The 17,517-nt window shown below is 39.9% G+C and overlaps 1 protein-coding gene across 1 annotated transcript in view; it reads right to left on the reverse strand.

Annotated features, from left to right (window-relative positions):
• The window catches only part of LOC110950839 (inactive phospholipase C-like protein 2), a 55,335-nt gene that overhangs the window by 18,793 nt on the left and 19,025 nt on the right, over positions 1 to 17,517 (reverse strand). The window contains 4 exon segments of the mRNA XM_022193647.2: positions 6,325 to 6,400; positions 10,985 to 11,010; positions 11,013 to 11,187; positions 14,325 to 16,805. Coding sequence (XP_022049339.2) covers positions 6,325 to 6,400; positions 10,985 to 11,010; positions 11,013 to 11,187; positions 14,325 to 16,805 — 2,758 coding nt within the window.

Genomic DNA, 17,517 nt, shown 5'->3' on the forward strand with positions numbered 1-17,517 from the left:
TCACTTGTTCTAATGTCTGTGTCGCTGTGTATATGTTTTACAGGCCATCGATAAACGTTTTGCACCCGTCATGGAAAGCAACGATGCAATGCTGGCAGCCATCACACTTCCAAAGTTCAAGTTGTGGTGGGTGAAAGACAAGGGGAAGAGAGAGATGCTCAAGGGACTCCTGACAGCAGAGTGTCACAAAGTTTTCCCTGGCCCTGGGCAGCAACCAGCCACAGGTATTTACATTCTTGAGGATTCTATGTGCCATGCTTAAAAATAAAAAAATCACATATTGGGACAATGGGACATGGTCTGAAAATAAATTTAAGTCTTTTATTTTATTATAAAGAAATATTCTTAGAATATTTCTTTGCTTTAACCCCTGCAGCCATGAATACTGGATCTCCGACAACTCCACCAGACTCAGGCTCCTCCAAAGACAAAGAGAAGACCTTCTTTTGCTTTGAGGAGGATGATGATGCAACCTTCACCACTGTGGAAACTGAGGTATTGTCCTACTTGAAATCAGCTGAAACAAAGATGGACATGCTCAAACAATTTCCCACAATAATGGAAGTTTGTCTGAAGCAAAATGCGGCTACCCCATCCAGTGCACCTGTTGAGAGACTCTTTAGTCTGGGAGGTCTGGTACTGTCTCCAAAGAGGAACAGGCTGTCTGACGGAAGGTTTGAGAAACTGCTTCTCATGAGGTACAACCACTGTTTTGAGGACTAAGCCTCCACTTATAAATTCAGGTGTTTGCAATGTGAAAAGCACTTTTGTTTATTTGATTAACAAGGCACACATTTGTTATCTGTTCTGTTATTTTATATTAATACTTCTTGAATCTTGCTGGATTGAACCAAAGGAAAACATGCTGTGAATGTTATTATTTTTTGATGTGCTGTATACAATAGATGTTGCCTCATGTGTACTGTTTACTGTACGGTGCTGAAAGCACTCCTATTTTTGCACTTTGATTTTGAATGATACACTAATTTTCTAATTGTTGTATTTAAGTTTAAGTTGGCAAATTAAATATATTTCTTTTGTTTCTGGCCTGAAATAAATTGCCACTTGACTTTGAAACATTTGTGTTTGTGTTTGCATAGACCACATTGCTTAGCAGAGCTCAGTGATGCTGCTGATGCAAATGCATGTCAAGCGGTGAAAATTATATATGGCTATATGCATATATCTATAGATATAAATGACTATATGCCTTTCAACATTTCTAAACATATCTACTGTTTTGTTGTCCCACTTAATTTATAATGATAATTTCTAGGCAATGACAGGGAGTCTTTTCTCTTTATAAGTTCAGTAATTAGTAACTAGAAAGTTACTTTCACAGTAACGCACTACTTTTTGGTATCAGTACTCAGTAAGGTAACTGAGTTACTTTTTAAATGAAGTAACTAGTAACTGTAACTAATTACTATTTTTCAGTAACGTGCCCAACACTGACAATTAGTAGGGATGTCACAAGCCCAATCACTATGTCGGGATTGAGGCTCATCGAGGCAATTTTTAGCTGATCTGTACTGGCACAAAACTAAGCCCAATCAATTGCTATCTGTCCATTATCTGTGTTTAAAATTGAATAATGCACACTATGTGCAGGAATACTCAACAATAACACTGGGGAACACTTTTTCAGTAACTTTGAGTTGCATTGGATATTTTAACTGATTCTGAAGGAGTTTTAGGTGCTGATTTCAAATCTGAAATTAGTTTTCCTCTACAAGCTCTAGTTTGTATGCAATTTGAGGTTAACGAAATCGTACAAATGTGAACTTGCGTAAACCATGTATAAGCATTTTCACGTCCATATATATAGATAGCTTCTAATATTTTGATCATTCTTCTTTTGTTCCAGTTCAAACATGGCTTCTATAAAGACATCATTGCAGAAACAAGCCTGATGCCTTCTGCTACATATGTGGATGCTACACACTCAACCGTCACAGATGTAACATATCCTTGTTCATCAAGCGTGCCTACAAAGAACTGGGTGTACCTTACTATAGTCCTGCTGAATGGAGACTTTTTAGACAGTTCAAAACGCAGACTAAAGTGTGCTCTTTTACATAATGGCAATGTTTATAGAGCAGTACCTGTCGGTCACTCAGTGCATTTGCGGGAAGACTATGATTGCTATGAGAATGGTCATGGACTTATTAAAATATCATGAGCACAATTGGATCATTTGTGTAGACTTAAAGATGGTCAACTTTCTTCTTGGACAACAGAAAGGTTTCACCAAGTTTCCATGTTTCCTCTGTATGTGGGACAGCCGAGCACGAGACAGACATTGGGTCCAGAAGGACTAGCCTATTCGTGACACCCTTGAAGCAGGCATGCCAAATATAATACAAGACCCAATTGTAAACAGAGATAAGATCATCTTTCCTCCTTTTCACATCAAATTAGGTTTGATGAAGTAATTTGTCAAGGCACTGGAAACTGAAGGTGAATGTTTCCAACACATCATCACAGCTTTACCAGGGTTATCATTTGAGAAGATCAAAGCAGGCGTGTTTGATGGCCCACAGATTCGAACCCAAATTCGTGATGATCAGTTTGTTGCTAAGATAACCGCATTAGAAAAGGCAGCATGGTTATCCTTTGTGGCAGTCGTTCAGAACTTCCTTGGAAACAATAAGGTGGAGAACTACAGTGAACTTGTGAACAGAATGCTCCTCGCTTTTTGTGATCTCGGCTGCAACATGAGCATCAAGCTTCATTTTTTGAAAAGCCACCTTGATCAGTTCCCTGACAACCTGGGGGCTGTGAGTGACGAACAAGGAGAACGATTCCACCAAGACCTAAAGATCATGGAAGAAAGCTACCAAGGGCGCTGGGACAAAAGTATGATGGCTGACTACTGCTGGAGCATTAAACGAGATTGCCCAGATGAAGTGTACAAACGCAAAAGTTACAAACGCAAATTCCTGCCTGACTAAAATACACAAAGAAATTGATACGCTTCCATCAGCTGTGGTGATGTTCTGAAGGATGCTAATCTAACTTTGGGATAGAGATTGATGCTTTCTAAGAAACGCTTTCAGAAAATATGGCACAACCAACAATAGTGTAATTTACTCTCAAATCACATTTTAATGTTCTGTTTCTTTTGCCTTAATAAATGTACAGCAATGACTTTCATACCATTTTAAGATCCGAGTGAACAAAAGAATTGTGGCTGATATCGCAATTTCCTACAATAACGAAAACTTAAAGAATAAATAATGTCAAATTGCATAAAATCTGTAGCTTGCAGACAAAACAGACTTCAGATTTGAAATCAGCACACTCAAATTGACTATAGAAAAGTTTTTTTTTAAATGCAACAAAATGAATGTTCCCCAGTGTAATTCATCAATTAGTAATATATTTTCAGCACAGCAGTCAATCTATATGCTCCGGGGATACAGAAACACTGTGCTATGTGTTCCTACACAAGCTATCACGCTACGTAACAACACAAGTTAAGCTAAGTGCTGTATTTGCAGTGCAATGCTGGGAGGTATCCACAGATCTATATATAGGGGAGACTTGTCAAACGCTTCACAAACACATGGCACCACACAGAAGAGTCAGCTGTTCAGGACAAGATTCAGCAGTCCACCTGCATCTGCACCTGCAAGGATAAGGAACACTCCTTTGAGGTCAGCAATGTGTATATTCTGGACAGAGAAGACAGGTGGCTTGAGACAGAAGAGGGGGAAGCCTTGTACATGGCTAACCATGATCAGCCACAATAGGTGAAGTGAATAACACTTTCATGTTCAGGTGAAAACACTGGGCTTTGGGTTCAATGCTACTTTGACAAATACCACTACCTACAAAGCATAGGAACAACACTTCCGCCGGCAACAGCCTCCCCCAGTAGAACAATGTGCCCTGCCAGACTACAAAAACTATTTGAAACTGCCAAGGTCCCAATCTGATCGAGCATCCACAGGATAAGTCAGACCCCACAGGACACCCCCAGAGGTCCTGCGCCCATGCCCCGATGAGTTAGAGCTGTTTTGACAACATGAAGGGAGCCTATACAATATTAACAAGTGGTTTTACTCTTGTGGCTGGTTTGTGTATGTTCAACTGCCATCTCTAAATAAGGGAACGGAGAGGCTTACAGCATCACTTGTCAGAAACGGGTCATTGCAGACGATTGAATCATGCGAGTAACAACCCAGGTGGCCTTGAATAAATACCTGGTTCTCCCACTAGTCAAGCAGAACTGAGGAAGCCTAACTGATGACAGAAGAAATGATTTTTTTAAGAATCTAAAAGAAAAGAAGTTCATTCGCTTTCTACTGAAGGACTTAGGATTAGCATGACCTGAATAGCAATCTACACAGACGAAAAGAGAACAAGGCAGAGGCTGACGAAGGCTGTACAGATGAAAGGGTGTCATTATGACTAAAGAACGCAGACAACGCATTCATTTAGGAGAGTGGCCATTTTAAATTGTGCATGCTATGGTCGCATCTGGATCAAACCAAAAGTGGCCCAAAATAAAAGCTTCACAGATGGGAATATAGGCTTCCTTCTGATGTCAGGAAGTTCAAGCATGTCTTTATCTTGAAGCTGTGGACTGGTAATTGTGAAAGGCTGGAGGTGGCAGAGCTGAAAACACCAGAGAAAAAAGCAGCATGAAGCCTTTGATTCACACTGGTTAAAACGACACAGTCGTCGTCCTCTCTGATGTGCCAAGACAATAGACAATGAATATTTTATAAGTCATCCATCTGGAAACCAATAAAGCTGAGCTGTGGTAATGATGGTCCATCTTTGCTCCCTTCCAGTCTCACTAAGCGCTTCCAGCAGGCTTACTCACTGATAAATTTGCTTTCTACGCTACTTAGATAGAATTCATTGCCACAAAGTGCTGCATTATAAATCACATTACCATCAAAATTAACAGGTTTTACCCACATTTCTGTTATATTGCAACAGTTGTTTCATGAAATACTGCCGTAGAATACAGACCAACCTCTTAAATTAGTAACGCTGACTACAGAACGAGAACTGTCCATCCTTTGACATATACAGATATAATTTAACTCCTGAGTTCATCTACGTACAATTTCTTGAATCCAGTAGCCTTCACTGATGAGCTGTCTATCAAACTAAGCTTCAGAGAAAAGCTGATTAGATTTACATTTCCCTTGACCACATTAAGTAATCCTACTAGTAATACTACAACTTATACAGACCGTCTAGTTAAAAAACACAAAGTCAGTCAGTCCAGCACTGCGTTTGGTACATGTGATTACTTAACCCCAACCTACAAAAAAAAATGAAAATTGTATTTATATAAATTTAAAGGTACAGGCATGGGGAAACCAAAATCACATTTAATCTGGATTGAAATTGGAGATTTAAACGGATGAATTGAATCTCATAGGACTTGTAGTATTTTCAACATTTTAATCAACTAATATCGTCAGGACAAATCAGCCGCTTGGATATAGTTCTTGTTCAGTTTTTAAATTTTTTGTGAAAGCTTACGTGGCATGACTGTGGCAGTTGTGTTGATGAACTCTGCAGCATCAAGTTGTTAAAAGGTGTCTGCCAGCTGACCGGTTTAACTAGCTACCTGAAACTCATGCTAATGCTAAACCGTGATTTCCAAATGCTAACACAAAAACCAGGAGCAGAGTGACCGTCACTAGAGAGCAGCTGTAGCTGCTGACACTGCTAATGTTCAGGAGCAGAAGGAGTCTGACTACATATTTCCAACAACATTGCACTCAAGTAATGAAGTGTATCTGCAACACTGTGCTCTGAATATAAATATATTTATAATGATGACGTTCAAGAGCACAAGTAAAATCAAGTACTTCAAACTGAATGTCAGTATATTCTATGTGTTAAATCATGGGTCAGACTATGGGTCTGGGTTTGTCCAGATTTGACTTGCAAGTACTGAACTTTGCAGGTGCAGGTTTGCAAAACTAAACCTGTGTGGGTATAAATGGACTGATATCTATTAGCTTTGATGTCTTGCTGCAGGTCATTCATTTCTAAGTCTCAAACCTTGTATTACAATACAGCACAGAAGCTGTTACGGTGTGAATGAAACACCTCTAATTGAACAGCAGATTTTCAAAGGGAAATAGTGTCTGGATCACATAAATGAACATGAGTCAAATGATAATTTCATTAATGCAAATCAGCAAAGTCTGAATCATTTCATATTAAGTGATCTGTGCTTTGTGGCTTCAGAGCGTCAGTGGGGCCACAGGCAAACATCAGGCGCTCACTAATGGTGTCAGGAAACAAAGCCTTTTGTGGGTTTTCTCTTTTGCCATCTGACCATCTTACCTGCTTTTTGGGTTTGTAGAATTCTCTCATACACCCCCTCAGAGTTCTCAAGCAGTGTCTTGCTGGTCTGGATCACCTGAAAAGAGACAAATATATTTGCCTTCATTTTCCACATCAGCAAAACTGGCCTCCCACAATAAAGCAGTAAGCAGTCTCCGTCTGGTGGCCGGGTGTTTCTATCTAGGGAGGGCTCAGACACAAGTTATTAAAGGGACGCCAGTGGGCGAGGCTGCTGAATTGCATTTCTGAAAGCCAAAATTAGAGGGAGGGAGACACAAGCAATTAGGTTGTTTATTAATTTTTTTTTTCTTCAAACGGTGACAGTGCCTCGTTTTAAGGAGAAAAAATAATGCATGTCATTCTTCTACTTGGTTTCGGAAATATCACTTTAAGAGAAACTGCGAACAATCCAGGTCATTTTGATTAAAACGTAAACATGTGAGTCACTGTGAGACAGGCCATTACAGAGTTATCTGTGAGACTGCAGCTGTGAAAGATGCTAAGTTTAGCTCCTCTGGTGTTATCCTCAGCCTAATTGAGTGCACAAACTCTGCTGACCTGCAGACTGTTAAAACTCTCATGGTGATCCATTTACATATTAAATGCCGGCACCTCTTCCTCCTCACACCAGCCCCCAAAACCCTTCTTCCTTACTCAGTGAAGACAGCAGTGTTGTTTCAGGAGGTTAATAGTGCATATGTAGGCTGTCACAGATAGAGGTAAATAAGCACTGAGCGCCTGACAGACCATCTGGATCGTTCTCTACAATTATCTTGGTAGCTTAGTTGTTTCATCTGATGGATATGATATTTATATCCAAATGCCGCTCTGCTTTTCAGTTCAATTAGTGCCTGTAGGGTACTGGGTGCTTTCTGTATGCAGAATTGCTGTAATGGATTTGTACATTTACTTGTACACTCAACTCAAGTTAACGTGCAGCAAAGTCATGTCACAAAGCTGGGCGGCCAGCTCAGCTGCCAGCGTGGAAAGCAAGGAAAGAAAAACACCACTTTATTTGAGATCAGTGTAACAATGTGGCCCCAAGATCTAGCTCAGGAGTTCACCAGGGTGCTCAGCAAACGCCAGAGAGAAAACAGGGAGGGGTGCACACAGAGGCATGGAGGGAAAATGTGAAAAATGGAAACTTTTTTCAGAACACACATAACTTGTACGACCAAAACAGGTTCTTATTAACTGCCTCTGACAATTTTAGATTTATTGAAGAACAAATCTGGAAATACTCCTGGAAATACTCACTAGATCATCAAATGTGTATTAGGCCACGGCTGAAAACTGTCATCAACAAATCTACTGTAGTACTCCATTTTGAGTAACATTGAACACTTCAGTGGTTAGCTGTCTTAGGACATTTCTGAGGCTTTCTTTAATTCTTAAAACCCAACAGATAAAATTTGTACGTGTCACATGCCTTCTTCTCATCAAAAGTACTCTAAAATTATTTATCGCAGCAAGTTAGTGTGCATAGTAAAAGAAACTGGTTAACTTGACCTTTTCAACAATGCCAGTTATGTTCTGTGCAACCAATGTTGGCCTTAACATTTACCTGGCAAGTAGGATATCATACGTGAAATCTTGAGACAATGGCATTTATTTCTATTAGGTACGAAGCTCCTATTATTCCCAAGTGCCAAGCCACAGAGTATTCACCTATCCTAAAAAATATCTGTACTGCCATCACTGTATAGTGAAATACATTAAAAAAACCAAACAAATTCCTTGAACTAAATGATTTTTCCTTTAATATAAAGGCTAAAATAAAACAATTTGGAAGTAGTGTTATATAAAATGATGAAAATGTGGACAGTCTACACAGTACAAGAAGCAACATGTATTGCTAGCACTTAATAAGGCCCAGAAAACATGAATTGGTCACAGTAGTAAAGAAGTGAAATTAGTTCAAAATTAGGGTTCATTGGGTCGAAACAAACAAACAAAAAACCCTAAACTAAATATCTGTTCTTACTGCTTTGGGCTTTAGAATGGATTTGCTGGCATAAACAAATATATAGAACAATATAGAATAATTAAAGAGCACGTTGGCAGAAAAAGAGTGTTAGCTACTCAGGTGTGTAGCTATAGATTGTCTCCAGTGAAGTGTGAAATGTTACTAATGTATTTAAACTTCAAAACCCCAGTGGGTTTGACAGGCATGTTTTCAAAGAAAGAACTAATCCTGCAGTTCACCAAAGCTAGCCTTAAAATCTTGATATTTCAATAAAATCACTTTATTCAACATTTTGGATTTAAATTATCTAAAAGTAAATCATATCTACTTGATTGGTTCAAAACAAACAAACAAAATCTCCGGTTTAAAAAAAAAGGAGTCCACAGCAAGTATAAATGTATCAGGAGGAAATAAACAAAAAATCCACCCAAGAGAACTTGTCTGAACACAACAAACATTTTCAGCATCCTTTATAGCATGATTTGGGTCCATTGACTGATAATGTGTACTGCATGGGTGACAGACACAACAGCACAAACTCCTACAGTGAATCATCATGTTATTCTACAAGTCATGACTAAGTGGTTGAGGCTGTTTGTGTCACGCTGCAGCTGCAGTTGCAGCACTTAGAGCTGTCTCATATGCGGTGATTACTCTTTTGATGGCTAAAGAAATTACTGTCTTGGTGACAGACAGCACCTCTAATGTATTTGAAGGCATATTCTAAGGTACGTGGGTGGACTGCGTCCTACAAGTACAGTAAAGACTGTCTTCTCCAGGTGTATAGTTAGTTCTATTATTAGTATTTAACTAAGACACAGGGGCTCCTGCATTTTAAGGTTCTGTTTGTGTAGTGATGCAGTTGCAAAAAAATAAAGGAGCATATTTTAGACTGATCTTAACTATAAATTCAAAGCTAATAAAAATACACAAATTAATAGTGGCACACAGAACTGGCATAGATCAATAAGAAGAATTGCCAAATGAAGAAATAACTAACATAAGGGCTTTCAATTCCCGTGGTTCAGTGTTTCACAGATTTTGCATTCTTTCCATCTACAGAATGTGCCCCTAGTTAATCTGTTCTGAGCATAACAGAAATCAGGCCTTATTATCTAAAACCACAAGCTGGCATCCTACTGAGCATCTCCACCTTTTTTCTCCCTGCACACAAATGGGCAGGGATTGAGACCCAGATTCTATTTTTTGCCAATTAGGAGGCGAAGGCCTGGTTACTCCCTGTGGTAGATTCTGACACAGTGCCTGAATTTCTAATTGTACTCTTCTGTACATTATTTGCTATTCTTTAACGCTTCTCGCTTCACTCGTGTGTCTGTACCTCACTGCTCCCCATCTCTTCTGCTACTGTGCTGATGATCAAGGCCTGCAGCTTCACACCACTTAAGCCCTTGCTCTTAATTTATTCGATGTTGGTCCCCAAACACCTGTCATTTTCTCCTTTCTTCCCCTCCAACTCAATTTTCCTGGCACTCCTTCCATCAGGGCCAATTACCTAGCCCTCCAATCTCAAGTCTGAATATAGCAGAAAGGTCACTTTAATCGGTTTGCATCTGCGCCTTTATGTTTTATGTACAATGTTCTACCTCATGTCTATGCTGTTATGTGCCTTGGGTACCTTGAGAGGTGCTTTGATAAACTAAAATAATTATTTTATCCCCTTTTTCAGATGTTCATCTTTGAGACCCAAGGAAAAACAAAGCAATTTATCTTGTGGCCGTTTCCCTTTTCATACGGTTCCTCTACAATAAATTGAATTATATGTTTTGTCAGCTCATTTAGACATGTGTGCACACAAAGCACTTCACATGATAATGCAAAAGCCATGTGTGCCATCCCCAAAACACGCTTACTCTCGATGCATAATGCAGCATCTGACACCAAAGCAGCAGGGCTCAAACACTGATGCTCAACAGTGAATATAAATCTTACTGTTTAATAAATATTCTGAAAATACATGATACAGTCAATGAGATGAAAAGAAGAAAAAGGGTTAGTTTTTGGATGCGAAAATGGTTTACATGTTGAAACAGAATCTTTGCAGTGGGCTTCAGTCTCTTGCCTGATATAATGGTGGAAAGCTAACTTGCTCATGATGTGCCAAGAATCAATGTTAAGAGAACATGATGTTTTAAGGGTAATGGTGTTGTCTGGGAATAGCCTAAATGGCATGTTGCATAACTTGCGAACATTGATTTTATTACTTAACAGAGCTCCAGCCCTGTTACCTAACCATCTCTGTATGTCCCCATTAAGTCAAGCGAGGCCAAGGTATTGATCTGATTGGAGTCAAAGCTGGTCTGCCCGATTAGATCTTGATTTTCCTATTGATAGCCAAACGAATACATAGACTGATATGTAGCATTATTGCTAAATACCCCTCAAGCTATAGTTCTAATGTTGAGAATTTAGGTTATTTTGTACATTGCTGCCTGCTCAAGAACCATGACGATAGATAACACTGGAAAAAACCACATTTACATCTGAACATCAACAGAGATTAAATCATGCTATCATGTATCTCTTTAAAGTTGTGGATCTTTTTGAATTTTACCTGCAAAACACAGCGATTTATGTCTCTTCCTATTGTTCTGAATTAAGGTAATTTATGTGTTTTGTCAGCTTTTGAGGTTTCATTTTTGTGCAAATGAACAAGTCATCTGAATAACTACTCACCATGTCATAGGTAGTGACGACTTTCTGAGGACCTCTGGTAGCAGGCCTTGGGGCTCCAAGTTGGGGTACTGGTCAGTGAGGTTGAACACCAGAAGGGGGCTACTGTCAGGCCCTGTCAGTCGAGGGGAAAGGGCCAAGATGCACTGCTTCAGGTTAGCCACCGCTGAAAGGCCGCACAGCTCTTTAAAGGACACTATGGCGTTCTGCAGAAAGAGCAGGGAAATTACAGTTAGACTTGCATGCAGTTATGTCGGTTTGTACTGGCATGCCAAACAAAACATATGTCAAAACCATTACAAAATGTCTGAAAGTGGAGGAACTTAATATTCCAGCCTGTTTAAAATCTGGCACTTTTAACATGTAACCACAACCACACACACTCTCAGAGGAAGTGGCTGGAGGCAAACTCATTACCTGTGAGAACTTTCATTTTGGCACTTGTTAGCCACTCATAAACACTCGGTCCTTTTTGGACTGACACCAGCGTCACATGGAACTGGAACAAACACATACACACACACAAATCCTAACCTTCCTGTGAAAGGCCAAATTTAAACCCTACATAAACAACCGGAGGGACACACAGTGACAGGACAGCCAAGATGTGTGTAGTCTCAAGGCCAGCGGCTTGTTATCACACAATGACTGCAGTATAACAGGACTACCAAATAAAACCTAATACAATGCCTAAAGAAACACAACATGAGACCAACTACAGACTATTGTGACGCTCCAGTACAGCATGTATCATGTAATTTTATATAATTATTTGGGGTACACATCTAGAGCAGCCACTAAAGACTTTGAGGATTTTTCTACCGATTAATCATCAACTATTCTACAGATTAGTCAGTCAACCAAAATGCTAAATTTCATTCCAATAAAGCAAAACAATGTTATTTAATTTAGTTTGACAAATTGTGTGTCATTGTATGATGCATCACTGAGTGAAATGGAAACAATAGTTTACATGTTAAACTGTAGAATTGTTAAACTGGCAACTCCATCATGATAATATAAATATACAGTGGTGCAAAAAAGTTTTGGGACCCCCTTAAAATTCAACACAATCTCAAATATGAAATATTTGTGGAAAAATCTATAAATCACAAACAAATAAAAATGATATTTTTTTGGGTTATTGTTACAAGAAAATCTAACAAAACCAAATTCCACCAAAATGACCCAATACTCAAAATTTCATATTTTAAGGAACCAATCAATTGTAAGTTTTTAATGGCTTTTAAGGATGTGTTTCGTATTATGGCTACATTATCCATCCATCCTCTATACACCGCTTTATCCTCATTAGGGTCACGGGGGTGCTGGAGCCTATTCCAGCTGACTCGGGCGAAGGCAGGGGACACCCTGGACAGGTCGTCAGTCTGTCACAGGGCCACATATTCAGACAAACAATCACAATCACATTCACACCTACGGGCAATTTAGAGTAATCAATTAACTTCAGCATATTTTGGACTGTGGGAGGAAGCCGGAGTGCCCGGAGAAAACCCACGCATGCACAGGGAGAACATGCAAACTCCATGCAGAAAGATCCAGGGATTTGAACCGGGATCTTCTTGCTGCAAGGCGAAAGTGCTAACCACTACTCCACTGGCTGCATTATTTCGTACCATTTTCCACACTGTAGATTAAAATTGAAGATCAGCACTTTTTTTTGTTTACGACATTATTCCATATCTATCAGCTGAAAAACTCTTTCCGGCCTCCAATGACTGGATTATCCAACAAGACATGCCCCTTGCCACACAGCAAGGTGAATGAAAGCCTGGATGGAGAACCAGAACATTTAAACCATGCCTTGGTCTGCTCAATCACCAGAAGCAAATTTGTTAGAATTTATGCAACAGGAATGGGCTGCTGTGACAGTAGAACCATGTCAGAAGCTGGTGGAGAGCATGTCAAGACACATGGCTGTAGTCATCAAAACAATGATAATGCAACAAAGTACTAACTCCTGAGAGTACCATGTGACTAAAATAGACACAAAAAACATGGAATGCCTAAAAGCACTATTTTGGCAGCACAATGCCATAGCTTTTGTTAGCTATTTTGTCAGGTTATTATCAAGGAAACCATGGAACATGGCTAGATAGCAGCTGTTAAATTACACTCTTATGAGCTCTTTTTGTAGTTATCATTATATTTGTCCAAACAGATGCACCTGTAGTTGTATCAGGCATTAAAATGAACAAGAAATTGAAGAAAACAAGAGTGTTCTAATAGTTTTTTTCCATGACACTATCTATTTTTTAAAGTGAGTCAGCTGTGCAAGTCCAAACAAAAACCAAGTTCTATTAAAGCCCTTAAAGTGAAAAAATAGATTTGCATACTTAAATGCAATTCAAGATATTATAGAAGCACATGCCAGCAAAGGAATTCCTTCCCTTTCTCAGACTTCTGTATTAGCTTTGAATTTGATGAAATTACAGCTGAATTAACAGTACAGAAGATAGAGAATAGCACTAACTGCTGGTGAACGTATAGTATTAAAGAAAATATGCAAATGAGAAGAGCTTTACTGGGAAGTTGGCTGTAATAAAATACATTATGTGTGAGCACAGAGAACAGTAGCAGTAAGTGCTTCTACATTGAAGAGCGCCTTGTGTCGTGGTGTTGTGGTGTGCCACTGGACTTTGCACAAAGTGCAAGCAACCTTTTTGTTCTCTTTTGTTATGTTTGACATTGTCAAAATTGTAGCTCTGTCTGCAGCAGTCTAGTGGCTGCAACCGAAACACCTGAGGTCACAGTGGCACAATTTAATAGTGATAAGAAAAATATTTGCCATAATGAATTGAGCTTAAGAGAAACAAAAGCTTGCCTTGGTTTAAAATACTGATGATGCATTTTCAGCATCATCAATTTGCCATCTAACACAGCAGCCCTAGTCAAAGGTGACGTATTGAATAAAGATACAATTGTACTGATTTGGTACAATATCAAAAAAATGAAGAAAGAATGAGAATGATTTTTTGACAATTAAACAGATTGCAAGGTTCATGTCTTTCTCTATCTGTTTTAACTATTACACAATACACAAGGACTGCATTAAATCTGATTTGGCCAAACCTGGTGGTTTTTGTGTTTCTTTCTAGTGAGGGAGCCTGCGATTTTCTGTAGTAAATCTGGTTCTAATCTATACTTGACTTGGGGGGACACTTTCATCAGTCTGCTCTGTCAAAGAAAAACATTCCTGTGCTTAAAGATGGAACAAAATATCCATGCTGTTATACATATATCCATGATGACACTGACTCAATGGTGCAGAGCCTGAGGACACCAGTCAATCAAATAGGCACTCAGTAGTTAAATGTCTTACCTGCATGTTTTCTCTGAGGTCTGTTGCCTCTCTCAGTGGCAGCATGGCTGTTTTAAAGACATCATCCACAGCCTTGATCAATAGCACTCTCATGCTGGCGTACTCTCTGCTCCTCTTGCCCTTTCGTACTGACAGCCCCCTTTTGTGTGGTTTGCCGCCCCCTCTTCGATTAGTTATGGCCACATGAACAAACAACAAGGTATGAGGCAAAACTTCCCCTGTCAGAGACTGCAGCGGCACATGGCGGAAACCTGGCTGGAGACATTCAAAGGGGATTGTATACTGGCCAATAAATTCATCGCCAATATAGTCGTCATCCAGCACAACAAAACGCACCATTGCGAGCTCAGGGAGGTTTATCTGAAACTCAAAGCTCTCATCAAACAGAGGGTTGTCTCCATTTTGGTTTACCGTTTTAGTCCTTTGCTCAGCGCAGTCAGCAGGAATCCCATGTATTTCCACATACACGTAAGGATCCACTACATCTCCTTTGGCACCTGAGCCTTTGGGTTTGGGGAAGTTTTGTCCACTGATGATCTTGATGTGCAAGAGCTGTGGAGAAACACCAGGCACTGAATCTTTAGTGTTGGCACTAAAATAGGACACCTCCTCTCTCATGATTGCCGGACGCAGCACATAGCCACAGTTTCCATTCTGACGGAACCAGCCGATGTTTAAATCCATCATCAGACCAGGAGTCTGGTAGTTCATTGCTACAATCTGGCAACCGCACTTCCAGAAATCTTGTGGATTCATGTTGCTGGAGTCAATCCTCATGGGGCTTGGGTAAACTCGTGCCAAGAACTTCTTGTTATAGTTAACAAAGTCCCCTGGGAAGTCACTGGCACAGCGACTGGCAAAGACTTCATTGAAAGAGCAGAGCTCCCAGTGTTTCTGGCTCTGGAAAGATGTTGGGAAGTCTTTGAACTCCACAGATTTACACAAGGTCACAAGATCAGAGAGGTCCTTGGACAGCTGGAATTTCTTGGGCGCAATAGTCTGTTGCTCTGCAGACTCAATGCTCATCCTCTGAGACATCTCTGCCCCCTCGTCCTCATCCGTCACCTCACCTTCTGAGGCAGTGCAGTTTGTGCTCAGTTTCTTACCCTTCAGCAGGATCTTTCCCTTCAGCTCAGAGGGAGAGGGGAGGTAGCAGTCCTCAGGTTTTGGAGGATCTAGGTGGATCTTGTCTCCAAGGATCTTCTTTAGGTGCTGAAACATGACTCTCTGCTGCTTTAAGGAGCAGTGGTTTTCTAAACACAGTATCAGTGGAAACTCAGAGGCAACAAAGGCATACTTGTTGATGACGTCAATGACACTGCGAAAAACTATCTGTGAGGTCATTGTGTGACCAGTGTAAATCACAGGTTCATTATCAGGCCCATCCCACACATCCAGCTCTACACTTCGGCAGCCCATCTTCAGGGCACGGATATACCCTGTCACATCAGAGGGACCTCTGAACTGATCTTCTATCAGGTATGTGTTGTGGGATGCATTGATGTAGTAGTGGGATAAGGGCTGATTCATGTCTTGGCACACTGACTTTTGTTCAGGGTCAAATATATGGCACTCTGGAGACATAAGATAGTTGGAGAACCCATCGAGAGAAAGCCAACCCTTGAGCTGGCCCTCTTTAGATGGTTCATATTTCTGAATGACCTCTAAGCTGGTGTCTTCGCTGACTTGAGCCATTCCCTGCTCTGCCTCCAGGAATATCATCAAGTCCTTGCTATCGAGAAACTCTTTGTTACTTGAGAACTGAACAAAGAGAAAGTAAATTTCTGGTCTGGTGCAAAGATCATGAAATACTTCAATGAACTCCTCTTTTGTCACATCAGAACCTGATTTGTCCTTTGCTTTGTGAAGCTCCTTGAACTTAAGCTCTATTTTCACATTTTTAAGTCCCGGGTTCAACTTTTTGACTAGCTGCACAGCAGCACATATTGATATTTGTTTGCTGTTATTACCATCTTCCTCATCAAAAAGTTCACCAAGCCAAGACGAGCGCATGTTGTTCTGACTGCTCTCAATCATATTTAAGGTATGCTTCCCATAGGAGATCAGGTACCTCAGGCCTGTAACCCATATGTTGGCTACATCTGCAGTGTTTGCCACCAAGTCCAGGGATTCATAGTTCTCTCCAAAGATAATAGAGAAAGCACAGTCCTCTGATATCTGATCATAAGTTCCATTAGTTCTAAAAGTGTCGGTATTTTTCCCTGTCCGAACCTCTTTGATGGATATTACATCAATTTTGGCCTTTTCTGACTCCTTCTTTGAAGGCTCCCACCTCAAAGATTGCATGTCAGCATCAAGGAGAAAGTAGCGGTGGTAAATGCGCGAATTGGATCGAACTTTCTTCAGCTCAGAACCATCCACCATTGCACTGATGCAATCACTTGCACTGCTAATCTTCTTCTCAGTGGGCATGCTGCTGAATGACACAGTCTTCTTTCTCTCTTTACGCTGCTTTCCATCCTGCAGAGAAACAGAAATACACCACATAAATAAAATGCTTTCATACATAGAGAATGATAGTCACAATGATAAGACTTCCTCTTAGCAATTAAAGAAGTTAATAACAGACATTGAGTTAAGACTAACACTTGGTGATTCTTCAAGTTTCAACTTTAAACGGAATCTAATGGCTGGCTGTACAGTTTTTCTTGAGTACACAAATTTTAACTTTAAAAAACAGGGCTTAGTATCACATCATTAGCTTCATAGATCAGAACAGAGTAATTGTTTGATGCATATTTAAAGCTCATGAAAACAAACAAAAGACCCACTGAGTTTTAAAAAGAAAGTGGTGTTTTTTGTCAAGTCTACACATTTGATACTTTGGTTGAGTAAAAGCATAATCCTAGTTTCCCCCCCCATACTCATACATGGGTCAGTCCACTTCTAAATTTGGTGAACAAATGCTTATTTTAATTAATTACAGAAAAAAAAATGCTAATTCTTCTCCACCACTGTTTGTTGTTACTCCAATTAATCAGATTTAGGGTCATCACCATATCATCCAGCTTCTGACCCAGTTACATCTTTTTTTTTTGGGTGAAATATCTTTACAAATGCGTATTTCTCTTTCACATTAGTACTGATGACTAAACAGTCTGCTGGCAAATTAAAACAACAGCAGCAGTTCTTAGTTTCTGGAACAATTCAACTCAGCACATCATGCTGCATG

The sequence above is a fragment of the Acanthochromis polyacanthus genome, chromosome 12, assembly GCF_021347895.1.
Source record: "Acanthochromis polyacanthus isolate Apoly-LR-REF ecotype Palm Island chromosome 12, KAUST_Apoly_ChrSc, whole genome shotgun sequence".
Taxonomy (NCBI): domain Eukaryota; kingdom Metazoa; phylum Chordata; class Actinopteri; family Pomacentridae; genus Acanthochromis; species Acanthochromis polyacanthus.